General features: G+C 40.1%; 1 protein-coding gene across 1 annotated transcript in view; it reads left to right on the forward strand.

Moving 5' to 3' along the window:
- Positions 1-27,930, forward strand: part of cntn3a.2 (contactin 3a, tandem duplicate 2) — a 46,166-nt gene that overhangs the window by 11,594 nt on the left and 6,642 nt on the right. The window contains exons 5-21 of the mRNA XM_026153729.2: positions 1,187-1,282; positions 1,444-1,647; positions 2,496-2,598; positions 3,274-3,458; positions 4,337-4,473; positions 5,488-5,617; positions 6,090-6,240; positions 6,526-6,653; positions 7,927-8,096; positions 9,458-9,575; positions 15,259-15,417; positions 20,339-20,488; positions 20,592-20,662; positions 21,301-21,535; positions 22,017-22,126; positions 23,559-23,745; positions 26,659-26,771. Of these exons, the coding sequence (XP_026009514.2) occupies positions 1,187-1,282; positions 1,444-1,647; positions 2,496-2,598; positions 3,274-3,458; positions 4,337-4,473; positions 5,488-5,617; positions 6,090-6,240; positions 6,526-6,653; positions 7,927-8,096; positions 9,458-9,575; positions 15,259-15,417; positions 20,339-20,488; positions 20,592-20,662; positions 21,301-21,535; positions 22,017-22,126; positions 23,559-23,745; positions 26,659-26,771 (2,447 nt within the window). The remainder of the gene's footprint in view (positions 1-1,186; positions 1,283-1,443; positions 1,648-2,495; positions 2,599-3,273; positions 3,459-4,336; positions 4,474-5,487; positions 5,618-6,089; positions 6,241-6,525; positions 6,654-7,926; positions 8,097-9,457; positions 9,576-15,258; positions 15,418-20,338; positions 20,489-20,591; positions 20,663-21,300; positions 21,536-22,016; positions 22,127-23,558; positions 23,746-26,658; positions 26,772-27,930) is intronic.

The raw sequence follows: 27,930 nt of genomic DNA on the forward strand, positions 1-27,930 counted from the left end.
CTCGGTGGTGGTATCTTGCCGTGCAGATGTTTTGGGTCTTTTTTGACAAGCTTTTAAGATATGGGATGGTCAGAAAAAATGGAATAATGACATTTTAATAACTTAACAACAATGACTTGAGAATAATGACCGGATAATGGATAATCTAACCTCTCTGAAAAAAGTTTGAGTCATTTTATTAACCTTCAAAGGAGTCTCCAATGAAAAACTATAGTTCTTTTTCTTTTTCAGATTCTCTTAGCAATATTTGGATGCAACACGAAAGAATAATAACAAGAAAAAAATATTACTAGGTACATATACCTTAAGGTGTAGCTCAATAAAAAAAGTTTTCAGTCGTTTCAACTTTTTTCTTATAGTGTTATGAGCTCTTGCAGCATATCTCGTCATGGTATATTAATGTCTTGGTCCCCCTCAGGCAGTTTTTGGGCAGCTATTTTGAAACCACTATAAAATGAATAGAGAGAGATCCAAAAGTTCATTCTTACAATGGACAAACTCTACCTTGTAAAGCACTGATTTAAGAAAAAACTGTAAAGGTTGAAGTATGAAGTTTATAAAGCCTCAAATTGTAATTCTGCTTGGCACATGCAAAGTTGCACAGCCTTACAGACTTCATCACGACTCAATTCAGAATGCAGATGTAGCGAATGGCTCTCGCTCCTCCCACCAGAGCCTTGAACATATGCCAGGCTAATTTACACGATTCATACAGAGGCTATGAACCGTCATGAACCTCTTCTGTGCACGAGCCGCAGTTCAGCAACACGATTGGCTCGTGTGTTTACCTGTTCGGCCATCTCTGCTGCTGCGGGATAGATTTCTATTTGAGATTCTGTGCTAAGTCAAGTCTTGTGATTTCAGCGCTTACACAAACATGTACATAAATTAAGTTAGTGGCGGGTTTTCACATCCAAGTTCCTTTTTTTCACAAAATGGCATATCGCTCATATCTCATTCAGGCCCTGGGTTCAGCAGTCTGTCTAAACTCTTCTGTTTCAGAGCCTCACTTGTCTCAGTTGCTTTTGTTCTCCCTCAGGCCTTGCAGAAGTGCAATTTTCATTACAGCTTTCTTATGGGTTTGTGTCAGTGTCTTGCAGAAAGCTTTTACTCAGCCTCTTTTCCACTCCCCTGATATGTGACATCCTACAGTAAGCTTCCTTTTCATTTTTTCCCCCCCTGTCAGACTTAGATCATTTCAAAGTTCACACCAGAAGCGCAGTGTCCGTCCGAGAGGGACAAGGAGTGGTGTTGCTTTGTGGATCGCCCACTTCCTCAGGAGGTAAACTCTGCTGTTGTTTTGAGTCCTGCTGAAGTGTGATTAAAACATAATCTTGCTGCCACTGATTAGCCCCTTTTCTAATCACAGTTAATTCTCTTAATCACATTTAATATCAGAGAGCATCCAGGATCGTCTCATGCGCTTCCTTGTTTGCCTTCCAGACCTTACTTATGCATGGATCTTCAATGAGTACCCGTACTTCGTTCAGCAAGACAATCGGCGCTTCGTCTCCCAGCAGACGGGAAACCTTTACATTGCCAAGGTGGAGCCCTCTGATGTGGGCAACTACACGTGTGTAGTGATGAACAGCATCACAAAGGGCAAGGTTCAGAGCTCCCCCACGTCTCTGATCCTCAGGACAGATGGTAAGACACAGCTTGTGCCTTTGACGTGACAAGTATTGCCTTTCAGCCTCGCATTATGGGCCTTTCATTTTAAGGTGGCTTTAATCATTACCCCAGCGAGAGTGCTCTTTATCTCGTTGTACCTCACTGAAGTTGAGTCACAGAGGGCTAATGCCTGTAAGTAAATAGTTGCTCCTCAATGTAGGCCAGCAAACAAAGCACCCAAATCTCTTCTTTGCTGACTTAGCTTCTCTTATAATTCGCAGTCCCTTTAAAAGCTTTCTCTTTGCTTTCACATGAATTCTCGGGCCTGTTCTCAGCGGCGTGTTGTTCTGTTCTCTGTTATGCTTTCATAGAACGAGTGAATAAAGATTGCCTTGGGAATGAATTAAACATAAGTCATACGTCAGTGGACCATTACATTGAGTGTTCTGGTGGTTCAGCCAGTTTCTACTCTGTGTACTGTACATGTAACTGCATAAATTTAAATCCCCTTGCATCACTTTCTGGTCGCAATCTTGAGTGCCTTTCCTGAATGCTGATATTAACAATGAAACACAACAGAGGTTAGGAACTGCCTACTCAAGCTTTGAAATAGCAGATTAAAAAAAAATCTCTAGATGAAAAATAATGCTCGGTGTATTTAAATTATTCCTCGCTGGGTTTTGGCTACACTCTGGTGACTGTACTCTTAAGCGATGCACGATTTTGAGTTTAGTTTACCCATGAGAGAGCGTTTGCTCATGTGCATTTCATTTTTTCCTCTGTTAGCTTTCCAGTGCTATTGTTTGGTCCATAATGCCAGCCGTAATGCTTGTAACTCATGCATAATGGAATACTGAGCAAGTTCTTGTGCTTGGTCCTCATAGGAGTGATGGGTGAATACGAGCCGAAAATAGAAGTTAATTTCCCAGACAATGTACCCGCCGCGAAAGGATCAACAGTTACGCTGGAATGTTTCGCCCTTGGGAAGTAAGCTGGATTTCCTCAAGCATGTTTTTAATCTTTCACTGTCTTTTCTTTCCATACAAGGAACATCTGGATTTCTAAGCAATTATGGTTCTTAGAGCGTGGCATCAAGCCACGATTGGTCTGAAAGCAACTTGTCGTTGGAATGGGTTAAGTCCAGACCAGGGATGTCAAACTCATTTTATATCCTGGGGGCACATACAGCCCACAGGAAATCTGTCAACATGACTCTTTGGGCTTAAATTGTAAGAAATAGGTGTGTAAAATTATCATAAATTATAAAACAAAGGTTTTGTCAAGAGAATGTCTTTTTTTTCTACTCACCCATTGTAAATAAAGACATTTCTGTAGTAGATAAGATCATTTAATTGTTTATCTGTTACTTCATTACTTGTTTTAGTATGAATGACAGTGGGGGAGGTCTTCATCAGTGGGAAAAGCTGTAAAATGTATAAAAATAAAGTTAAAGGTCCCCAAAAGTTTTTTCCAAAACCACTCAGTGGGCCAGATTGGAGTCTTTGCTGAGCCAATCTGTTTTGACACCCGTGGTCTTGACCATTTATCAGCAAAACGAAAAAAATAAGTACTGCAGTCCATCTGACGCTTTATTGCTACAGATTGTTACAGACACCTGCACCTGATTCCCCGCTGAGCTCTTCCTTCGCATGTGTCTCACAGCCCCGTCCCAGAAATCACCTGGAGGAGGGCCAACGGCGTTCCCTTCCCCAGCAAAGTCAAAATGAAGTACTCGAACGCCGTGCTGGAGATTCCCAGCTTTCAGCAGGACGACACGGGCGGTTACGAGTGCGTGGCCGAGAACAAGATGGGGAAGAACACAGTCACCGGTCGGCTGGCTTTTTATGGTACTGCGACTTTTGTTTGAGTTTTGAGACGACGCCACAGACAATTGAGTTAGACAAAATGGGTAAACAATCAATATCTCTGCTTCTTTCAGCAACGTCGACAATTGTCACGTCGTTAGACTTTGTAAATGGCAACAATTGTAATGTGATCGTTTAAAAGCTATAAGTAATTTTATAATAGCAAGAGCTCATTGTTATACACGCTACTTTAATGCACACACAAATCTCTGCCTTCTTCCTGCATTTTAAGCGTTTCACTGCAGCTATTACATTTTGGGTTCTTGGCTTGCTTCAGCCGCTGTGTTTTCCTGTGAATCTGTGAAAGAGGGAAAAATGACACTTGTGAAATTGGAAGTGACAGTATGTACAGTGCCACCGAAGTGAGCTGTGCTTATTATGAGCATTGCACTCATGAAACCCATGAAATTTCCTGAAAGCTGTAAATATATGAGAGACTTAGGGGGGGTTGTGTGCTGGATGGGAAACAAGCAGGACCTGACATTTATTATACGCAGAATTAAGGTGACAGTTTGGGGGGGTGAGTGCTGGTATCGGGTGCTGTTCGCCGGTCATGAGAGCTTCTTCCTTTGTGGTTCGGGGTTTTAATGTTAATCTTTGGGTTGCCTCGGGCTGCTGACACATTTAAGAGATGTAACTGATAGACTGAATTCAATTTTCTCTCCTCTAGCCTCTTAAAGGAAAACCCATTGACGACACCCCCCCCCCCCCCCCCCCCTTAATTTGGGCTGCCAATCTGCACACGCTTTCCTTTGAACTTATTTAGATGCAGCTTATTTAATACGATAATGCTCCTTCCTCGAAATCTGCCCTCTGGTTCTTGTCAGATAATTCACTCGAGGATAATTCTGTGTCCTCAGCAAAGCCTCAGTGGGTCCAGACAATGAAAGACACGGCTCTAGCCATTGAGGAGAGACTTTACTGGGAGTGTCGAGCCAACGGCAGGCCCAAACCCTCCTACACGTGGCTGAAGAACGGCCAACAGCTCCTCTCAGAGGTAAATTACCGGCTGTCGTCTGCCACCTACAAGTGTTTCATTTTAAAGACTTAATCTTCAGCTTCAGCTCTTCCTTTCATTTCCGAGAGCCTGGCATAAAACACACTGCTGTTTTCCCGAGTGTAATTCAGAGTGCGATGAGAGGAGAGGGTAAACATCTTACTAAGGTGTGCCAGTGATGAGACATGGATGTAACTGTCTCGTATTCTGCTTTACCTTGGCAGATTACAGAGTCTTAGAAAGTGGATGTGTACGGCTCCCGAGAGATTGCTCTATTTTATCTGAATGGAGTCAGTGCTTGTTTTTCATTATTCATGGTGCATGTTTAAGCTCCTTCATATTGAGGGACAATGGGTTTAATCTTCTGTGAAATATACTGTATATAGCACTACACCTAACTCTAGACCACCAGAGAAATACATGTGGTCTTGCATATTTTGAGATTTTTAAATTTGGCTGACCTCGATATGCCTCTGACACTTAATTTCTTACCTCTTACATGCATTATACTGTAGCAATAACCATCCTGATATTGTTCAAAACTAATGTTTAAATATCCTTCTTTTATTTGAGGTTTATTGTTTTTACTGTTGTACGATTCAGAATATGATTTTCACCATGAAAGTTGCATTTTTATCTAATTTGTTTCATATTTATAGTACAGAATATAGCTAATGATTAAAAAAAACACTAGTAGGTGCTGTACTGTATATGGTTAATACTGAGAAAATAAATTAAAAAGTGCAGATATAATACAAAAAGCTCAAATATTGCATAGACTGGACCAAAAGTGCACAGGATAGGGAAAAAAAATGAATGTTCCATACTTAGAAAACAAAATTGTGCTTTGTGCTCATAGCGATAAATTATTTTGCAACAGCATCCTGATTTGATCCGCGTCCATTGACAGCACCTCTAAACAAATCCAGCACTTGCCAGAGCGCGCCGCAGAAAGCAAAAGCTACCTGTAAGTGTAAGGAGAATAATTGCTTTCTTTCAACCTTTTCTTCACAGGACAGGATCCATGTGGAGGACGGAGTCCTGTCAGTGTCTGCGCTGACCCTGTCTGACGCTGGCATGTACCAGTGTGTGGCCGAGAATAAACACGGTGTCATATATCTTGCTGCTGAACTAATGGTTTTAGGTAGGATGGCATTTATCTCTCTTCTAAATCCTCAAATCTTTGTTGCCAAAAGGATCTTAAAGGTCATCTTTCTGTCATTCTTAAAGGTTGTCTGGATTAGCAGATAATGGGGTCAATGTGGATGTTTTTGTGGGGTCAGACACATTTAGATATATATATATATTTCCCCCTTTACTTTGATGTGGGGATGAAGATGGTGTAATAGATGCCAAACTCATAGCTGAATAGTAAACATGAACTTTTACTGCAAAACCAATTAAAAGTTATAACAATATTTTCTGCTTCTTCTTTTATTAATACATAAAACTGGCTAAAAAACACCGTTACAGCGTCGATTTTTATGCCGGTTTGATTCGTCAGTTTTAAAAAACGATGTGTTTCAATTACTGTAAGATTTGAAAACTGGTGCTTGAAATGCTCAGTGAGATTTGCTGCAGTCTTGCACTAACGCCAGTTTGCTGTTTCCCACCAGCTTCTCCTCCAGACTTCACAGGGAACCTCCTCAGAGCTTTGCTCAAAGCCAAGACAGGAACTACAGTGACTTTAGAATGTAAACCCCAGGCCTATCCCATCGCTAGCATTTTATGGAAGAAAGGCAACCTGCCAATCCACACAAATGACAGGTAGTAACAGGGTTAACGTTATTCTGAAAAAGTCAATGTACACAGTTTTATAGGCTTGTTTTTTTCCGTATATAAGCCAGTTATCTATCCCAGCTACACTCCTCTTTAGCCATCTTTGGTCTAATCAATATTCACCACACACACACACATGCTGCCTAACTGGAAGATGTCCATTATGTAGAATGCTGAAAAATCCAGAAGTCGGTGTTTATCTGATGGTAAAATGAGTCTTTGTTCTTGGCAGTCGGATTGTAAACTGCTCTCACTGTTTGTGTACTCCTATAGGATCACACTGTCCGCAGATGGAACGCTGAGGCTTGCCAACGTGAGCAAGTCTGATGCAGGCAGCTATACGTGCTTTGCTAGGAATAGATTTGGCATGTCAAGTACAACTGGAAGGCTCCTTGTTACCGGTAAGCTCTCCTGTTAAATAGCAGATTGTTTGTGCGCTCCACTTAGTAAGCAGAATTTTATGCACACTATGGATTAACACACGAGAGCTAGCGTACTGCAAGGACCCGAGTCAATAACTTGTAGTTAAATTTAAAAAAAGTAATAAATAAACTTTGAGGTTTTGTGCTGAGGTGTGTGTCTATACTTTGTAAGGTCTCTAGTCTTGCGATTAAGTAGACTAAATATTTCAGATAATCATTTGATTGTTTTGTTTTTATTTGAAGGGATGTAATAAAAACAAAAAAACTTTACGCGTGCATTATTGAGTCGTTTTGTCCGGACGCATTTTGCAGCGGCTGCAGTAATGCGCTTGGAAGGCGTTTGACGAAACACTCGATCATTGTTTTCCTCAAAGCAGTTGAGGCAACCAATTTAGTGCAATAAATGAAAGTGCCCTGAGTGGAAGCGGTGAGCACATTAGTGAGGTGGTGTTACAGATGCTGTTATTGTTGAGCGTGTTGTTGTTTTCTTCATTGGAGTTGAATGTTCTGTGAGTTTGTTATTGGTTTTTATTAATGTGCTGAATGATATTGTCTGCCGCTGTAACTGCCAAGGCCAGTTATTTTTTTTTAAATTACCGGAGTATTTTTTCACAGCCGTAAAGCATTCGGAGGCACAGAGCCATGACCCACACATTGATTATTAGTAGCTTGAGAACTGAGGGGACGCTTTTTTTATCCCTTGACAGCTTCTCCAAGGTAAGATATGAGAGTACAAATCCACTTGCTTTGTGTTGTATCTTCTTGATTTGATTCCTGCCGTTCATTATCTTGACTTTTTGAAGCACAGGAGGCCAAATGATTGCTATAGCAGACTTTAAAGCAGCGCTCTTCATTTTTTATTTTTTTTCGTTGTTGTACTGGTTGTGCAGAGCAGCTCATTACATGAAGTTTTATCTGATCCATGGTGTATTGTAATTGCTATCAGGATTTCTGAAGATTATGTGAGCCATTTTAGTGGTGGCAAGGCTGCATGTTATCACACATTATTTGACTGAGTTTTTCATGAGACCTTCCTTTATATACACAGACTGCTCTGCCTGTGACTCACTGTATTGCGGAGCATGATTTTTGTGTCTCGGGAAGTGTTGTGTCACTACTCTGCTCCTATTTCCTGAAAATCAACAAAAGGGCTGCTCATCTGCTGGAAGTGAAAAGTCTCATGTCTCACATAAGATTGCCACCCTCCCCTTTAGAAATGGCTGGCTCTCACGTTTTTATTTTTCCTGGGTAGATCCAACCAGAATCATCCAGGGGCCAGTGGACACAGAGATCATTGTGGGCGAGAGCATTGTGTTACCCTGCCAGGTCACCAGCGATCCCGTCCTTGATGTTTCTTTCTCCTGGGCCTTCAATGGACAGCTCATCGCCAAGGGAGACGGTCACTTTGAATTTGTGGGTGGGGTGAGTGACCCACAGCCGTAGTTTTTTTGTTTTTGTTTTTTCTTATGTGCGAATGGGCACTTGGCACCTCTCCCCATCTTGCTTCACTTCATCCCTGCCATTAGTTTAAAGGGACAGCTTGTGGTTTGACACCCTGGTATTTCTTGGAGAGATAGAGCATGGCAAGTTTTGCTGCACTTGCTGTTATACCATCCTTTTTCTTTTGCTATTTTAAATTTCTCTCTGGTGGCAAAGAAGGCTGGGGAAAAGTCTTTGGCATGAAGCGTTATTAGATCATTTAAGACCTCTTAGCTTCTAATTGTATTCTTGTGAATGGAAACATGGCAGCCGTCGTGTCAAAATACACTTCCTACATAGAAATCATCATGTAGGTAATGCGCTAGTTGCTCAGCCATTGTGACAGGTTGTCTTCTATTTGAGCACACTTCTCTTACTCTTGCTCAGTCTTCTGAAGTCATCTATTTTTTAATACGTTGGCTGGTCTCTTCAAATTCTGCTTTGACATGGCCTGCTGCACAGCCTCTTCATAACGGGAAGGAATACGTATTATTAGAGGTGCCTTGTAAAGGAATCAAAGCATGGCAGAGACCCAAACGACAAAACACTTTGAGAACATCCTCGCACCCTTTGAGATTAACCATTCTTCTTGGGTGTGTGTGTGTGTGTATGCGTTTGACTGACAATGTTCTTATCTGAAAAGAGACTCCTTCCCCAGAAATGCTCAAATGTCCCCAGTCCAAAGAGATTATCAACTTAACTTTGCTGCTTCAGGGAATTTAATTTCCATAATTAAACCACATTGGCTGTGCTGCCACGTTTTCCTGCCAAAGCCAAGAGAACGATTTCACCACTAATTTACCATTTTCTGCTTACGGGTGTCCTCTTAGATGAGAGCCTTTTCTTTTCTTTTTTTTGTTTTCTTCTCCAAATGAGCAAAAGCTGCCTGCTGTACTCAGTAGTAAAAGCTTATTTATGTAGTTGCTTGCAACAGGTCTTGAAGGTCACAGCACTGACCTCTGCAAAAGGCGGGTAAAGCAGTCGAGACCTTGTCAGACACAAAAACTCAATTTACTCTCTGTTGTTTTTGTGAATTTTGGCCTTTTTCTTTTCCATTCGAGCTCATGTTGAACAGCTGTTTGTGACCTGATACTGTATATACACAGAATTTCTCCCAGAAACACTGTGCAGCCACTTTTCCTCAGCAATTTCCAAGCTAAGTACTGTAACTAAAGGATATGCAAACGGTTTTTAGAGCTGCTATTTACTGTGTCTTTATATATGCTTTGCTACCTTTTTTAATAAGCTGTCACGAGGTCCATTATCTTTCATGCTACATAAAGCTCTCTTTCCTCCTTCGATAGAGAACAGCAGGAGATCTTATGATCAGGAACATTCAGCTTTACCATGCTGGCAAATACATCTGTGTGGTGGACACGGACGTGGAGAGTCTATCAGCCGTGGCTGTATTGATTGTGAAAGGTAAGAAAAGCTCGTCTCTGCTCTGCAGTTACCAATTAAAATAGGGCTTACAGCCAGGGATGTTTAATGGGTAAAAAAAAAAAGGGAGAGAGAGAAATTAAAAAAAGTAGACTCAACGTAAAGTGGTTGATGGATGCAGCCTCAGTAAAAAGAAGTCAGTAGTCTTTAAGTGTTACTGAGCAGAGCAGTGTTAAAGAGATTTCAGAGAGATTACATCGCTATGCTTTGCTGAGAATTAAAATAAAAAATCTTTTGAGGCGTGCAGTTTTCGATAGGGTTTTTAAACTCAAATAGGTTTGTTTTAGATTGAGATTGCAGTGCAACCAAAGTGTCCATATTCTCATCAGAATCACCCTGGATATCATCAGAGTGTTTATTTCTACTACAAGGCGCTTCATTACATCAAACAGAGGAAGGCGCTTTCCTTTTCTCTGGCGCTCAGAGATGTTTTTGGAAGAAAACTTCACAAAACTGTGTGAAATTCTAAGAGTACGAGCCATACATTTTTTAGGATGTGTTCCTTTTTCTCTCTCTCCCTGTCTTTTAATGACCAGTTTTCAATATTGTTGCAGTGTACTTGACAGCAGAATGCTTTCATGCCTGTCTGCGCTCACTCATGCAGTATGTATAGCTCCTGAGAGACATTATTGTCGAGAGCTACATTTGGCAGAACAAAATAACTTTTGTTATTTATTTCAGGGAGGGGTGTGTTTGTGTTGCTCGTGGAATTGGAGGAGGGATGTTTCGGGGTGGAATCAATACACCAAATAGCCCAGCAAATTGACACCACCCAAATATGCTAAATGTCAGATGAGGTGAGGGATGATTTTAGTGTCAGGATTTGAAAAGGTTGAATCCATAGCTTTATCTTGCAAGGATAACAAGTTGCTATTTAACTTGAGGCGCAGAAGCTCTTCTTAATAAGCATTTCTTTACGAATGACTGCGGACAAAGAAAAATAGGAAGTAATGCTGTTTATCCAGCTGGAGCAATATCAAGTCCAGGGAAATGGATTGGCCTCCTGACTGGAGACAGGAGACAGGAGTGTGACTCAAGATTGTGCATTATTTACACTTCCTGCTCGTGGCGGCTGTCACAGATGTCTCAAAGTTTGGATCGAATAGCTTCAAATTCTGGGTGGAAAACACCACATAAACCATTCAGCAAGCAAACGTTGACATCCCAAAATACAAAATATTAACGCAACACGTGGAGTAGAAACCAACAGATAAGAGCCGGTTTTCAAATGCACCTTTTACATGGGTGAAAGCAGCAATGCAGTGATGATAAAATAGTCAATTTAAGAAAAATATCAAAACTAACAAATAAAAAACAGTTGCTTGACAGAAAAATGGATTAATGACAGTTTTACTATCAAAGCACCAACGTGTAAACAGCGGTTTGCATATAAAGTAGATGTATTTGAAGTCATTTTCATGGTAACATGGGGCATTAAATTCATTTTCATTTTCCAAAAACGGTGTATTTCATACAGGTAAGACTCACCAGATATCTCATGGCACAATCAAATATTATTATTGCAGTATGAGCATTGCAATAACATATATTGTGAGTTATCAACATCTTTTTGAACTGCAAATGATGTCCTCAAAGTTAAACTTTGTCAATATCTGTTTTTCCAAGAAGATAAAGTTATCACGCTGCAATTTTGATTTTGTTTTTGTTTGTTTTTTTAAGGCAAAATTAGATCAAGCATACCAATCAAAGTACAACATTCAACTCTTTGACAGAGACTCATTCAGACTGATGGCAACATGTTACCAATAAGACAGCAATTAATTGCAAACCTTCGACATTCTTTCTGAGAGTGATTGCAGTCACTCCAAATCAGACTACAACTGTTTGTCATGGTCCTGGGTCTTTTGACCCAGCATTTTAAGTTTGAGTTTATTTTGTTCATTAGATTATCTAAGTTCATTGGGTTATTAGACTCCTTGTGTTTTCTTCCCCTGTATTTAAGCGTCCCCTCACCCTTCGTGTTTCATGCTGCGTGTCTTATGTTATCAAGTTTGTATTATCATGCCTAAGTGTTTCCAACCATGTTAAATCTCCCCTGCTCTTCATGCTTTTCATGTCTGTGTCTTACGTTGTCAAGTTCTGGTTGTCGTGTCTAAGTCTGCATGTTTCCTGTTTTATTTTGAAAAGGGGTCTTGTGTTCTGTGCTCATGCGGTTAGTTTTACTCTTGCCTGTGCATCATTATGTTTATCCTAGTCAGCTGTTTCCTCATGTGTCTCCACTTCCCCTAATCACCTCCTGTGTATTTAAGTCCTCTGTTTTCAGTGTGTGATTGTCAGGTCGTCTGTTGTCCACGCCATGTTTCCGATGCCATGCCTCGCTTCCAAGTTTCTTGTCTAGGTTTTTCTTATTGTTTGTTTAGATTCCCCAGTTTAGGTTTGTGTTAATTTTGCTTCAGTTTGCCTTGCCCTTTGTTTGTACCTTTTCTACCAGCCATATTAAACGGCTCGCCTTTTGTTAACATTTCAAGTTCTGTTCCCTGTTCCTTGGAGTCTGCGTTTTGGGTCCTTTTCTCAATTCATACAGTCTGCCCTCGCCAGATTGTGACACTGTTTGCAGAAAGGTTACCTCCTATCAGGCAACCTGTGCAATCACTTTGCAATCAAAATGTGTAGTGAGTGTGCAACATTGCTCTGTGCAACCATTTAGTCACCGGAAGCTGAAATCAGTCCCAGAATGTGAAGAAAATTCAAAACAAACAGCTGGCGGCTGCTTTTGTTAATTTTTAGATGTAAGCATGACTAACATTAACTCAAGATTTTAGTGCATGAAATTAGCCCTTTTGTATATAGTATTCACAGAATATTCAGATTTATGTAATAAAATATTGATATTTAGTGTCCCTGTATCGATAGAGTATCATAATACATGTCTATGCTAGTACTTGAGATTTTTTTCTAGTCTTTGTTTTTTGGGGGGAAATATAGGATAACATGCCTTTCTGGATGTCCTGCAGTTTAGGTGTTTGTCTTCAAACTGTTGTAGCTTGTAGCTACGTGTTATTAAATGAAAAGAGGTCATTTGGAAGGAAAGGAAATGTAGCTCACAGGTGTAAGTATTTACAGTTTGATCAAATCTAATAAGAACTTTAGAGCGGAGGCTCAGATGAAAGTAGAAGATAGTGACAGGACTAAACCCTGATGATGGTGGAGCAGAGTAATCAGATGAGTTCAGTTAAGATACCCTGGACAACTTGTGGAAATGGAAGAAGCATTTGTGATAGACAGGCTGCTGACAGGCAGAGTGAGAACAGTGTCTCCGGGCTAATTGGGCAAAAGTAGTGAGTTGAAATTGAGAAAGAGCTGAGTTTGACAGCGTGGGAAAATGAAAGTGACAAAAAAAATAGTAGTAATAGTCCAAATCAGTAAGGAGGAGCAGAGGCTCCCTTATTGAACTTATAAAAAAGATTATTTCGCATTACATTTGAAATGTAGCACAGTTCTTTTTTTTTTTAATCATTCAAAGAGGCAATTAAAGAATAAGAACCTCATTATTTAAATAAAATTCACAACTAAATGCACTGTCTGCCACCTCTCATCTTCCCAGAGAAATTGTCCTTGTCTGTCCCTGATTTTAATTGAACTAATTTGTCTAAAGACACTGTCCCATGTTGTGAGCAATATTTAAAGCAAAGACTGAATCTGCTGTTTGGTTTAGTTTTTATGTTTTTTTAAAGAGTTTTTTCTTCCAATTTAAATTCACTCCCCTTTCTTTTGCGAAGGGTGCCGAAATGTTAGAGATAAATAGCTCAAAACCTTGACAAATAAGATCAAACCATTCTGCGTGGCTGTATAATTTAAGAGGAAGGTGAGGAAACATGAAAGCACAGCCAGCTTCCCCCAGTGGCTGCATTTGCATGTTCTTAAAAAAAAAAAAGAAAAATCTATTTTAATGTTAAGACAAACAACAGCAAGACGTCTCCTTTCACCGGGATTCTGCAGCAGCACGTTTACGATCGTGGTAACAGTGATCGTTGGCGTTACTGGCATCAAACATATTGTTACAATCATGTATATTAGTCAGCTCGATAATTTTGCAGGGTGTTATTTACAATGGGGTTTCGCTCCTTTCCTCTCACAGCGCTGAAGGTCAATGATAATCGCTCCTGACACAAAGACTCTTGAGTGATCATCTGGGTTCTTGTTTTTCACAATGGGTGTGGAAAAAAAACCCGTTTTAGATGCCTCACAAACACTCCACTGGGTGGTGATGGTGGCTCTGGAGAAGGTCACAATATAAGGATAATATCACAGTCATTAGCATTCGAACCACTTGGGGAACACTTGTGCTTGTTTGACAGCTGCACCACCACCATCATCATCATTATCCCGAGAGATAGTTTTTAGGGAAATACAACTCATGACAGTCAATGTAACACTTCAGAACGATGTGTTTTCACACTGGTATTTCGACCCGCTTATGATATGCTCTTGTTTAGTTCTGGCACGTGTTGCAGCACATTTTGAGAATTTGGGAAATATTTGGTTGAGATCGGAATAATATCGCCAGTGTCAGTAAATACAGCCGGTTATTAATTTTCCCTCAGACAAGTTCACAATGAAAGCTCAGATAGTCTGTCCATATTAATAACAGATTATTTGAACACCCTCGAGACACTGACAGGAGCCTCTTGCCTCAGCCAATGAAATGTAATTAAGAGGATAAGGAATTGATCTTTGATTGTGTGTCCTATTAATATGTATTAATGAGGTCAGTGTATTAAAGTTGCTTTTTTTTTCATCAATAGCCACTAATGAGTTTTACAGAGATCAATATCTCTAAAGCCACGGTTTTAAGGCCAAATGTATGAGGGCAGTAACGTCCAAGGCTTCAGTAAACAAAAGGATGTCGCTCAGCAGTTACTTGCTCAGCTTAATCCAATATATCCTTGCATGCATACATAGACATATACATACATGCTGCAGGAGATATGAAAACAAAAGGATTTGTGCTTCCAGACAATTGATTGTTTACTAAAATAATCATGCTACACTTTAATAATTAGTATATTTTGCTTCAGATTAGAAACCACTTCAGAGCTGGTGGGGAGTGCGAGAAGAGCAAGGGGCGTTATTATTCTGCGGTCTATCTCACAGCTCTCTAGTGGTCTATTATTTCTGATGAGCTGACACCTTCATTAGAATAGGAACCCGCAGATGAAACTAAAGTAAAACATCACACCGCTTAATTGGTGGGATAATAAAAATAAATGATAAAACTCTGTTTCCTTGGGGCTGTGAGGCCCCTTTTTCATCTTTTACCTTTTAATTTGACTCCCTGCATCCACTTAGGTCTGCTGTTTCATCGATCAATTACCGGGAGGATTACGGGGAAAGGGAAGGATTACAAGTTGGGTGAATATTGGAGAATAAATCTTGAATTAACTTTTAATACTTTGTGAAGGGCATTACATCTTCTCAGCTGAAAGCTTTTTTCAGAATGTTCTCTCGCTGATGTTGATTGAAAGATATGAAGGCTATATAGCGATATCATTTTGGCCGACGCATGTGTGTGTGTGCTTTTCCTTTATATGCCACTAAATGTCATGTTTTCCTTGCAAAACGTGCGAGTATACTATTCTGTAGCGTCGTCTGTGCCTCTGCATGTGCGAATACCTCACAATATCTGTTCTTGTGATTGAGCCAGGCCCTCCCAGCCCTCCAGACTCAGTGACGGTGGAGGAGGTGACAGACAGTACAGCCCAGCTGGCGTGGAGCCCCGGCAGAGACAACGGCAGCCCCATCACCAATTACCTCATTCAAACCCGAACTCCCTTCACTGTGGGCTGGCAGAGGGTTAACACAGGTGACGCAGTACTTGACGATAAATTTTCATCTTATAGCACATGAGATATTATTCAGATAATTCACAGATGTCCACAGGGAAATGCTGTTATTTCTCTTCCCCAGTTGGCAGGTGGGTCAGTGTATGGGGTCAGCTAGAAAAAAGGGTAGAGATTCATGTTCTTACTCAAGACAGTGAAAGGTCCTTCTTGCTGCTGTACTGTGCAAAAGTGTTGAGCGATCACTGATTCTTTCATATGTTGTTGAGAAAATTGGAAACATAAAATATAAGTGTCATATTTCGGCTGTGTGCAGGCAGGAGAAGGACCCAAACGCAAAACTCACCACACAGGAATTAAACCCAAAAAGCTGCTTTATTGCAGAATGGCACAAAAACTATAACAAAACTAAACAGGGCCATGGATGACAAAAATACAGCCATGAGGAAGACTACAACACTGACAAAGACACAGGGCTTAAATATACTGAGGGATAACGAGGGAATGAGACACAGAAGGAGAGCACAGCTGGGAGTAATCAGGCTGGACGAGACAAGGGAAGCAAAACTAGAAACACTGACATGAGACACGGACCTTCAAAGTAAAACAGGAAACACACTAACTGAACTCTAGACATGTAAACTTAACAGCAACTGGGGAGACAGAACATAGGAACCTGAAACATGGTACAGAAAGGCACAGTAGACACAACATGGAACACAGGGAAGCCATATTACAAAACCTAAGAAATAAACTATGATAACCATAACTGAAACCTGGGGAAATAACAAACACAGTACAACAAAGGACTCAAAACATAAACCATAATATAAAAACACAAGAACTCAAAAAGCTGGGTCAGAACAACCCAGAACCGTGACAATAAAACAGTTTGTACAACTCTAATGAGCTTAAAAGTTGATATCTGGTATGATCGCCTCTCATAGGCAAACCTTCTTGTCATTTCTTTAAGTAGTCTCCAGGAATAGCTCTTCCGGCTTCTTGAAGGACATTCAAAGCTCTTCTTTGCATGTTAGATACCTTTAGATGATCCCACACTTGCTTCACTGTTGGGGTTCTGAGGAGACCAGTCCATAAATGATATTGTTTCATTGTGTGTTTTTCAATCCAGGTATGATTTTTCCTGCAATGGCAACTGCAAAAAGCCAATCAGCTTTCCAAGTGGTATTACATGGTGACTCAAAATTTTACTTTTCTCTGTTCATAATTCAATTAATTTTTGACAAGATCGCCAACCCCACTGGCTAAAATAAAGCCCCAAACCGTGACAGAGCCTCTGCTGTGTTTTGCAGATGGCTATAGACACTCACTGTTGACCTCCTTCTTACCCATCGATGACAATTTGAACCTAAAATGTCAAATTTGGACCTGCAGAGTCTCAATAATACCTGTAGGGACGCCTCCAGATTTTTTTCATAGGAGTGGCCATATGGGAGCCATTAAAAATATTGGGGTGGCACACCAAAAACAAAATTTCCAGTTTTATTATGCTGTTGTCAAATATAGAGAAAGGAAGAATTATATACCTGGTTAGTTTCCTGCTGTTAAAGTTGATATCACTGAAAATAGGTACATAAGAAACCCATATAAGATTTTGAAGTCCATAATAATCTGTTTTAACTGATTGATTGATTTACTGACTAGAAGTCCCAACCACTGCTTTAATGATTCTCAACAGAGCTGAGCAGATGCAGATTAAGATTCACACTCCAAGAATGGAGTTAAGTTTAGGAGCAAACTTGTTCAGGAAAGACAAATAAGTATTAGATCACGTAAGAGTGTGAACTGTTGTTGATGTACCAGTGATCTGTGCAGGGATTGGCACCAGCTTTGCTGCAACCTGATATCATCATCATCATCATAGTTTATTTATATAGCACTTTAAAAACACACAAGGCTGACCAAAGTGCTGAACAGTAGAAATATAAGAGATACAATAAGAATAATATCTCAATGAATCAAATACCTGCAAATATTATTTTAAACAATTACTATTATACTATTACTATCACACAGTCACTTAGGTCACTAGTTCTTTCTCTAGAAATAAGACTTTCAAACACCACACAGAGACCTTCATGTGTTTGAAAACCAACTATTTACTGGTACAAAACAAAATCATCTGGACTAATCAGATGGATCAGCTGAGGGCAGGATGCATCTCTCAGGTCTATCAGCTGGTGGATTTTTTTTCCTATTTCTTAAGGGCATGATTTTCAGATACTGTTCGTCTGCTGTAGATAGTTTCTTAGGCCTGTCACTTCTTCTGTCTTCCACCTGTCCTTTTAAGGACACTGCACACCACGTTGAGATATGTCAAGTTTTCAGCTAATAGCACTTTGGGAATCACCTTGTTGCTGCAAAAAATATGATTTGATGCCTGTCAAACTGTTATCTTTGGCATTTTTTGGAGATTCAACTAAAGAAATGAGAACAACTTATGTGTTCTTATGACAGTTTGTTGGTAACAAACTATCTAACGATAAAAAATTTCCAATTTGTCTGTAGAACACTGGTTCATCCCCTGATTTAGGTGGCTTCTTATGCTAGTGATAAGTGTCTTAACAAACAAAAAAACATATATATGGTCAGGTGCAAGGTCTGAACTAAAAAAGAGTGAAAAATCTGTCAGTGTCCAGTGGAGAACTTTGAAATCCTGGGGAACTGTTGTTCAAGGCCACTTTAAAAATGACAAGAAAATCTGGCTACTTAGGAAATATATAAAGAGATGAGGCTTGTTTTGGTGGCTCCATATTTTTTTTCATTATTACTTTTTCATTTTAGCCACTTCGATGACCTTCTGTGTACTCATGCTAAGTCAACACCAGCGTCCTTTTCATCTTTTCAAGTCAAGTCTGTTTTTGTCACAGCTTGGTCCTGAAGCATCTACACAAGCCTAATTTCTACTCCCATCCACAGCCATGAATGGATGAAAACATCATTTGCATATAAAATTGCCATTTCCACCAGAAGTTATTGGACATAGCAAAGAAACAAAACAGCAAACAAGCAATTTCACTGAATGTGAAACTGAGACACTCATCTGAGAAGTGGAGAAAAGGGAATGTGTTTTATTTGGTACCCTCAGCTTTGGAAATACAAACAGAATCAAACCCACTGAATGGGAAAAAAGAACTGAAGCTATCAACTCTGTTAAGTTCAGAGTAAAAGGACCCTAGCAGAAAATAAACAAAGAAAGAAAAGGACCAGAGGCAAGAGGAGTTTGGAGAAAGACAGACAGTCATTACGCACAGCTGCAGCTTTTTCCTAAGGTTTTCAAAATGTAACACTCAAAAAATGTTCTTCACCCTCAGTAGACATGAAGCAATAATTTTGATTAAAATGCAACTGAGATGCACAAAACGAAAGGTTTATTCATTCAAGTAATTAATCATTAAGGTATAAACTCAATGCATTGCAATCAAGTAAATTTCATTAATCCATTAAATGAAACATTTTACATTGTACTTATGTGGGAAAACTTAAACATAGGTGCACATGCTGTCATTTTTTATTCGTCTCTTATAAATGTGAGTTTATATGAAAAAGGCAAATACCAGGCTTTTTCTGCATTCTTAATGATCTGGGTCCAGGTGTCTAGAAAAGGTTGAATGCATATACTGCAGTTGTTTTTATTAGTTTACTTAAAAAGGGTAAGGCTTATAATAATAAACAGTATAAATAATAACAGTTATAATAACAATAAATCAGCTGGGGTGAGCATAAAGGCAGATTTTTACCAGTCATGGCAGATGGCCGGCCCTTCCTGCGCCTGGGTCGGCTGGAGGTTTCTTCCTGTTAAAAGGCAGTTCTTCCTTCCCACTGTCAACTAGTGCTTGCTCATAGGGGATCGTCGCATGTGTGAGGCTTTTTTTGAGACAATTGAGTTTAACTTAAAAGTATATTGTACAGATTTTATATAGAAAAGTTTGACCTAAATGAGAAAGTAGGAGTTGCTTCACGGTAAAATTCCTGTAATCAAATTTTTACCAATCCTGCAACTGTTTGTAACAAAAAAGGGGCATGATGAATTGACAAAGTCAAATGCTGATCACAGAACTTTCTGAGCACTACAGAGCTTGTTCTGGTTTTCTGGACTGCACCTGTTTTGCTTCCCTGTTATTGGTTTTATCCAATCTCATTATGGCTAAAACAGTCCTGTAATTTAAGTAAAAACGGTGTAAAGGCTGCATTTCACAAAAAAACAACTGCTTGGTTAATTCGGTGGGGGAAAAAAATCACATCTAAAAAGCTTAGATGTTTCCCTCCGGAATTAGCTGAGAGCAAAGCAAAGCTGAAAGGAGAGAAAACACTGGAGATCAACACAACTGAGAAATCACTTATGATATCTAACATTGGCCTGTATGTGCTGGAGGTGTACATTGGCAGCTGTTTGCTGAGAAGCTGCGTCAGGCTGGCGACCTGTCCAGAATGTACCCCGCCTCTCGCCCTAGCGTAGCTCAGATAGGCTCCAGACCCCTGACAAGGATAAGACGAAGAGAATGAATGGATAGATGGACATTTGAGAACACCACAACGAGTCAGCTTTTTCACTGTAGCTGTTTGTGCTGTACCGAAGTAGCGAACAAATGTCATTGCACGTTTCAAGCCAATGGCTGTAGGTTTTTTATTGGCATTTCATTGGATCCCTCAGTGTTACTATCAAGGAAGACGCCGCTGTGCACAGCAGGGCTGACAGTTAAACCATTTACTGTCCTTTGTCCGAAATCCGCTATCCTCCAGCCACCTTCTACAGTCATGACTCAAAACCAGCTTGCATTCAACACTTTATTGACCAGGCTACGCTGCTTAAACAGTGTATGTGTGCATAATTGTTCTCTTGCTTTAGTTGTAGCTGTTCACTTGTATACATGTAGGCTCTTGCAAAGACCTTCCGTCTGCAATGTTTTCTTTTATTCTTAGTCCCGGAGATAATCGATGGGAACACACTGACAGCCACCGTGGTGGACCTCAATGCCTGGGTTGAATATGACTTTCGGGTACTGGCAAAAAACAGCGTTGGTGTCGGAGAACCCAGCCCAGTGTCCGTGAAGACCAGGACAGAGGATGCAGGTACTGCGTATTGATTTCCCTTTTTGTGCTATAACTTGCCTTTATGCGGCTTTATATATATGTGTTTTTATACTGAAATGTGATCATGGTCTGTGTTTTGTAGTTCCAGATGCAGTGCCAGGTGATGTGGGTGGAGGTGGTGGAAGCAGATATGAACTGGTTATCACGTGGGAGGTAAATCATCAGTCTTATGCTCTAGTCTGTTATTCAAAGTGCCCGGAGTCAGTGTCGTTTTCATCTTAAACGAGGTTCTAAATATTCCTCGCTAAACCAAAGCACCTGCTCTGTTTTGCTTGTGGGTGTCATAAATTTGGGGTCAATGGGAGTCTGTCGTTGCTGTAATTTCTCAAATTGCTTGCATGTAAGGCAGCAGCAGCGTATACAACAGAGAAGTAAATCTGACAGATATTCTCATTTGTGAGTCTCGGATCTGTGATGAATTACTGTTCAGACTAATCTACAATGCTCAAATATAGCAGTAAGGAGTCGAATGGAAGAATAACAGTGCTGGCATTGTACAAGTCATTACTTTCTGTGTTATCTCATCATTGGAGATTTCCCATTTCATTATATACAGAATAACTTTTCATTTTAAAAGCTGCACGGATGCTCGGTAATGAGCGCAGGTTTTTAAAATGGCATTTTTACTGCTCCTTTTATTTCATCAGGTGGGTTGCAAAAGCAATTTGTGGGTCATGCACTTTTTTTGACATTATGAGAGACGGTGGTGACTGCGTGAGCCCGGCGGTGGTGTGAACGTGAGTGGTTTGTATATGTTTTAATATCACTATAGTTTTGTGTTTCACTCTCAGCCTGTTCCCGAAGAACTACAGAATGGTGAGAGCTTTGGTTACATCATCGCTTTCCGCGCCTTCGGAGAAGCTAGCTGGACTCACGTGGCCACCTCCGCCCCTGGCGCGTCGCGCTACGTGTACCGCAACGACAGCATCGCGCCCTTCTCTCCGTTTCACGTTAAGGTTGGCACTTACAACAGCAAAGGACAGGGTCCCTTCAGCCCCGTGGTCACCATCTACTCTGCGGAGACAGGTAAAAGGGTGGACGTGAGTGGAATCTGAGCAAAGCCCCCAAAGTAGATTTTTTTGTTTTTTTATCGGATTGGATTAAAACTGCTCGGTAGATAAAAACACACGCAGAAAAATAAATCTGCAGAAATATCTTTATATGGACGAGGTACAAAATCATGGGAACACATTTATGTACGAACCAGCAGATTGCCTTCAAATATCACCGCTGTATTAAACTGCTGCGCCACAGTAAAAACTGGTTGGCATTTAGATCTGTGCTACCTCTCAGTATGCTGAAGGGTGTGGGGTGGGGGGGGGGTGTCTCTGTGTGTAGTGTAGTGTTAGTCAATTTATCAGCAGCACCTGTGTGTGATGATTCATCTGAGTAGAGATCAAAAGAATGCGCACAGTTATAAATGTAAAAATTGAAGAGATTTGTTCTGCTCGTTTCTGTGCTTTTGGAAGACGGCGGCACAGCTCAGTCTCCCGTTGTCTGTTTTCAGAGCCAAGTGAGAAGCCAGCGGGAGTTAGGGCCAGAAGTGTCTCAGCCTCTGAGATTGAGGTGAATTGGCAGGCTCTCTCCTTCATCCCTGAAAGGGTTCTGGGCTATGAGGTACATTTTACTCTTTTAAATGGAAATAGAAATCACACACACATTCTCACAAGCAACACGATTCAAATGCTCACCATCAACCCCTGTTGTACCTCAAAACCATCACTTCCAAACTCTGCGTCGCCATGGAAATGGCTGTTTCACTTGGCCGACTGTTATTGCCAAAATTATACAGCTCTTTGTGGCAACACAACAGGAAAACATGTCAGAGCGTTTTCAAGAGAACAAAAGAAAATTGCCTGGCCACATGCCTTTTCATGTTGCTGTCATTCATGGGATATCATGATAGCAATATCGGGCCTTGTGTCACGGCACTGGGAAATGCTACACTGGAAATGCATGGAGCACAGCACAGCAGCAACACGGGTCTAGATGTGATGTGTTTTTACTTTCCTCTGAGTAAAACATTAAACTGTTACACTTCAAACCAGGAACTGCTGATTTCATCCCTTCTTACCTTTAAAAACTAGGACACCCTGATTGCCTCGTCCACATACCTCTGATGGAATAATCAGGATGATCAAAGGGCTTTAATGAAAGATGTTGTTATTCTTTTGCTCAATAAAGTCAAAGTTGTTTCCATAAATCCATCTGCGAAAGTAGATTTCTTTTTTTACTCTTTTTTTTTTGTTTTGTTGCTGTTTATATCTGAGCTGCTTCTATGATATTAGACACTGAATAATGATGACGGAAAAGTGAATGACTGCTTAAAAAGGATTTCATTTGGGATCATTTATTTCCAGGCTAATGGTTTGGATAATAACAAAAATCTCTTACGTTTATTTTAAATACATTTAGCTGGCACTCGATCTGTAGCATAACTGTTTAAAAGCCATTTTTAATCAGGCAGCTTTCCATTAAAGAAAAAAATATTGCCACATTACAAAGCCATGAGGTATTGTTGAAACAATTAGATAGTCAAGCAACAATCAAAAGAATTGATTGGCAATTTAATATCAATGAATAGTTTCAGTCATTAAGTACAGAGGCTTTATAGTTCCCTGCTCCACACTTGGGAGTATTTGCTGCTTTTCTCTTTCTAGTGTTTGTTGGAAAAACACTTTTACACTGAATATTTTTATTATTTTTTGGCAATTAATATATGTTAATTAATCAGCGAGGAGACTAATCATTCATCTATGTTCGAATGTATGTACATTTTAAACCATTTCTAGGAGCTGTAAGGATTTGTAATGTGAGATATCAAATATCCAGCTGGAAAGGTAAAAGAAAACCGTGATCTTTCTTCAGAGAATACAATCAAAGCCTTTTATTTAAAATTCCACAGTTCTTTCAAGACATCAAATGTAGCGTATTTGCAAGCATCCTTTTATGCCACATGGGCTAGAAAGCACATAAAGAATAGATGTACACATTTTGCTCCAATCCAAAGCCTTCTATCCCGAATGACGTGCTCTCTTTCTGAAAATAGGTGGCTTACTGGGAAGATGACACTAAACCAGAGACCATGGGGAAAGTTAGAGTGCCTTGGAACCAAACCTCGGCCACAGTGAGTGGCTTGGCAGGAAATACACAGTATTTCCTAACAGTCAGCGCCTTCAATACAGCAGGCACTAGCCCATTCCTCCCTGCAATCAATGTCACCACAAAAAAGCCACGTAAGTTGCGGCACACAATACTGCTGCTCAAGGGTTTGATTTTTGTGACTACACTGCTTAGAATTCAGAGGTGGAAACAGTTAGTGGTTTAATTGAAGTCTATTCTTAGCTTTTCCAATAATGCTGGGGAAATCTAGCATGTGTTGAAACGTGTCTGCATCCAAGTCCAGTAATGCAGTGCAGCGTTACAAAAACAGAATGCATGTAAAGGATAACTATGCAAATATAATAGGCTAAATCTGAGAGATTGTATTGTTGTGAAAAAATATGGTCTTTTTCACAGGAACACATGCCAAAAAAGTTAGATCAAAAAAATATTAAAGGAAAGTCCCAGAGAGGATGTAAAGATAGGGAGGGTTTTATCACTCTGTGTAAAATTGTAAAGCCTTTGGGGATTTTATCATCGACGGGACAAAATATTAAAAGATTAAGAGAACCCAGAGAAATCTTTGTGTGCAGGGGAAGAGGGCTGAAAACCAGTTTGGATAGCACCATGCTCTGCAGGCCCTCGGGTATCACTGCATTCAAAATAGACATGGTTCTTCACTGCATGCAAAAAATGCATGTCCACGTACATAGCGTGAGTAGCTTGTACTTCTCTATGAGCACTTAAATTCATCATGTAAATATTCCAGATTTAGCCACATAGACTAATTTTAATATGTGGTGCCTCCCAGGTTGATGGCATATTTTATCACATAGCAAATAATCGAGGCGCAGAGCTGTCGAGCAGTTGATTTCTATTTAATGCAAAAAATATAAAAAATATATCTTTCTTAGGACTGCCGCCTCCCTTTATTCCCAAATGCTTGCAAAGTCTTCTTAAAAGGAGATGAAGTAGCAAACGTTTCCCTGTTGCGAACCTTTAAAAACACATTAAGTTCATAATGATCGCATATTATTCAAAAACATTAAGTCATCTCATTTACCACATTTGACATAGTAGTTTCAATTTAAAGCGGAGTATGAAGATTTGTTGAGCAGTGGTTAGAGACGTGCTGGAACACAGACTAGCAACAGTTCATGTAACAAACACAGAGTCTTCATCTCAATGCCGACAATTTCAAGTCAGCAGCAGGAGGCAGATTAGCGTGCTTAACCCGAATAAAGCTGTTTTATACACCATTAGTTTGCTTTGTACAAGAGCTGAAGCAGGTCTGATTTAATGCCCTGTGAGCAAAAGTTGCCTCCAAAAACCCCCCGAAGGAATAGCCAACATGGTTTTGTTAGCCTTTAGCTTAGTCATCAGCCTGACCCGCTTATATCTTTTCTGCTTCCAAGCACACTGCTTCCACTTGACTCTGTGCAACCGGACCTTGATCTGTCAGTCCCCTGACGAGGGCCTTGTGTCCTCAGTAGTCACAATCTGCAGGGCTTTGCCTTTATTATCCTTGGCAACTTGCATTTCCCAGGAGGTGTTACCCTCTCACTGAATTTACTAACTGCCAAAATGGGCAATGTAGTCGGGGAGTGGGGATTAAACAGATGCCACCTGCCATTTAACAGATCAGTGTAGCATCAAAATGATTTTGAAGCTGCAAAGCAAATCACCTTAAAGTGAACGGGTTCCATTCTGCTTTTATCCACACTTTATTTGTACTTCCAAACTGGGCAAAGATTAGTGTCATATAATAATAGTATTTAATTCAATCTTTTTAAAGTTGTGTTATCCTTTAAGTGAAATAAAATCTTTCTTGTTCAATCTCACCAAGTTGGGGTGCTGTGTAAAATGCAAATAAAAGCAGAATGCAATGGTTAGCTAATTCCAATAAACTCATATTTAGTACAAAGCAGAACATAGAAGTCATTTCAAAAGTTTAAACTGAAAAAATATTAGCTCATTTTGAAGCAGAAATAAGTCTCAAAAAAGTTGTAACAGGGCCATGTTTACTACTGTGTAGCATCCAGTCTTCTTTTAACAGCAGTCCATAAATTTTTTGGGAGCTGAGGAGAGAAGCTGCTGGACTGATGTTGTCCTATTCTTGTCTGATATAAGATTCGTGGTGCTCAACACTTCTGGGTCTTGTTTGTCGCATATTTCATTTCCGGTTGTACTAGATGGGCACTAAACACAGCTCCATACCATCACTGATCATGCTTCTCCTTTTTAATCTGGGGACGTAGTGTCCGTGTTTTGCAGAAAGATTTTTGGGTTTCAATTTGTCTCACCACAGAACAGTTTTCCAGGGAAGATGCTTCTGGATCGTGTTCACATACAGCTTCTTTGCACGATAAAGCTTTAACCTGCACAGCAAACTGTGCTCACAGACAATTTCTGGAAGTGTTCCTGAGCCCATGCTGTGATTTCCATGACTAAGTCATGCCTGATTTTAGTGCAGCGTTGCCTGAGGGCACGAAGATCACGTGCATGCAGCGTTGATTTTTGTCCTTATCCTTTGCGCACAGAGATTTCTTCAGATTCCCCGAATCTTTCATGACATCATGTACTGCAGATGATGAGATTTTCAAAGTCCTAACAATTTGACAAACATCATTCTGAAATTGTTCCACAATTTGCAGACACACTTTTTTCCCAGATCAATGAACCTCTGTCCATCTTTACTTTAGAGGAGCTCTGCCTCTTTAAAATGCTCCTTTTATACCCGGTCATGTCACTGACCTGTTGCTCATAAACCTGTTTAGTAGTTTCTTTTTAATATCACTTACTTTCCCAACTTTGATGTGATGTGTTGTTGCCATCAAATTCAAAATGAGCTATTATATTTTATGAAATATTAAAATGTCTCAGTTTAATTATCTGTTATGTTTTCCTTGTTTTATTGTGAATACACTATTGGTTTTTATTTATATTTTACACAGTGTCCCAAATTTTTGAAATTGGGATTATACACCAATGTGACACTAATGTTTCTGCAGTGATATAAAATTGTTAATAATTTTTATATCACGCAGCACCTTCCCAGCCGCCAATGAATGTGGGATGGAACCTAATGGGCTCTCAGCTGTCTGTTTACTGGGAACCTGTGGTGGCAATGGAATCAGAATCAGAAGTTTTGGGCTATCAAGTGAGTTTTACTTTCTCAGTTGCTTTCACGGGAACTTGGTACTAGGGCTGGGCCATATTATACCGTTCACGGTAATACCGGTATAATGTTAGGCAACGATAGGAAAATGAAATATCGGGATAGAATATGAGTAAAACGCGCATGCGCAGTGCCTTTGTTTTCATACGCACATGGCCGATTGTTGAGTGAAACAGATGAACCAGAATTGGTTTGTAAAAATGGTGCAACTTCAGTGATGTGGAACTGGTTTGGTGTTTGTCCGTCAGATACACAACAAAGCACATTTTTTTGCAGAACATGCAAGCGGCCGTCGTTATTGTTGTATTTGTCGGACTAAGATGCTCTTAAATCTGGGAGTAATCTGGGTCCTAAACTCAGTACACTTTAGGTCAAACAAACACTGCAGCATCACTGAGAGTTAACTGTCTAAATTCTTTCATCTTTAATAAAACGATCAGCATTGCTGCTTTACCAGGTGTAACTATGAAGTTTAACTTCCAGGCATCCATGAAAACAAAATTTATTACATTTAACGGAGTTAGAAGTTAGCAGGAAGCTAGCGGAAGTTAGCTCGCTAGTTTCGCTAGTTACCTAAGCATGATATAGCATGTTCTGACTGAGAGATTTCTGAAAAAATTCAAACGTACAGCTCTGCTATCACTTCCAACATAAATGAAGGCAGGAAACTAAACAGCAGTGATGTTTGTAGGGTTACTGAAGTTGGGCTAGCTGGTATATAATGATGTGCTACGTGATCGCTAGTGACACGGCTATGTTAGCATAACATAAACAGTGAAGCTGGAGGATGAACACTAAGGTTCCTCATGGTTAGAGACAAATGCAATCGCATGGCAGGATGCTGTAAACGGACCAAACGTCAGTCAGGAGAACAACTGAGATAATCCATCCACAATACAAGGCTAGTCATTAATATACTGCAACAACATGGGAATAGAGCAGCTGCCAGAGAATTCAACATCAATGAATCAATGGTACAGAAGTGGAGGAAGCAAGAAGAATGAGTTTAATAAAGTTTGATTTATCTAACTGCTTTGTTTAGCTCAATGTGCCTTATAATCCCGTGTACCTTATGGTCCAAAAAATACGTACTGCACACTACAGTTGAATGTTGCAAAGCACCTCTTTTTAACTTCAGTGG

This window comes from Astatotilapia calliptera, chromosome 20 (genome assembly GCF_964374335.1).
Source record: "Astatotilapia calliptera chromosome 20, fAstCal68.1, whole genome shotgun sequence".
In the NCBI taxonomy this organism is placed as follows: domain Eukaryota; kingdom Metazoa; phylum Chordata; class Actinopteri; order Cichliformes; family Cichlidae; genus Astatotilapia; species Astatotilapia calliptera.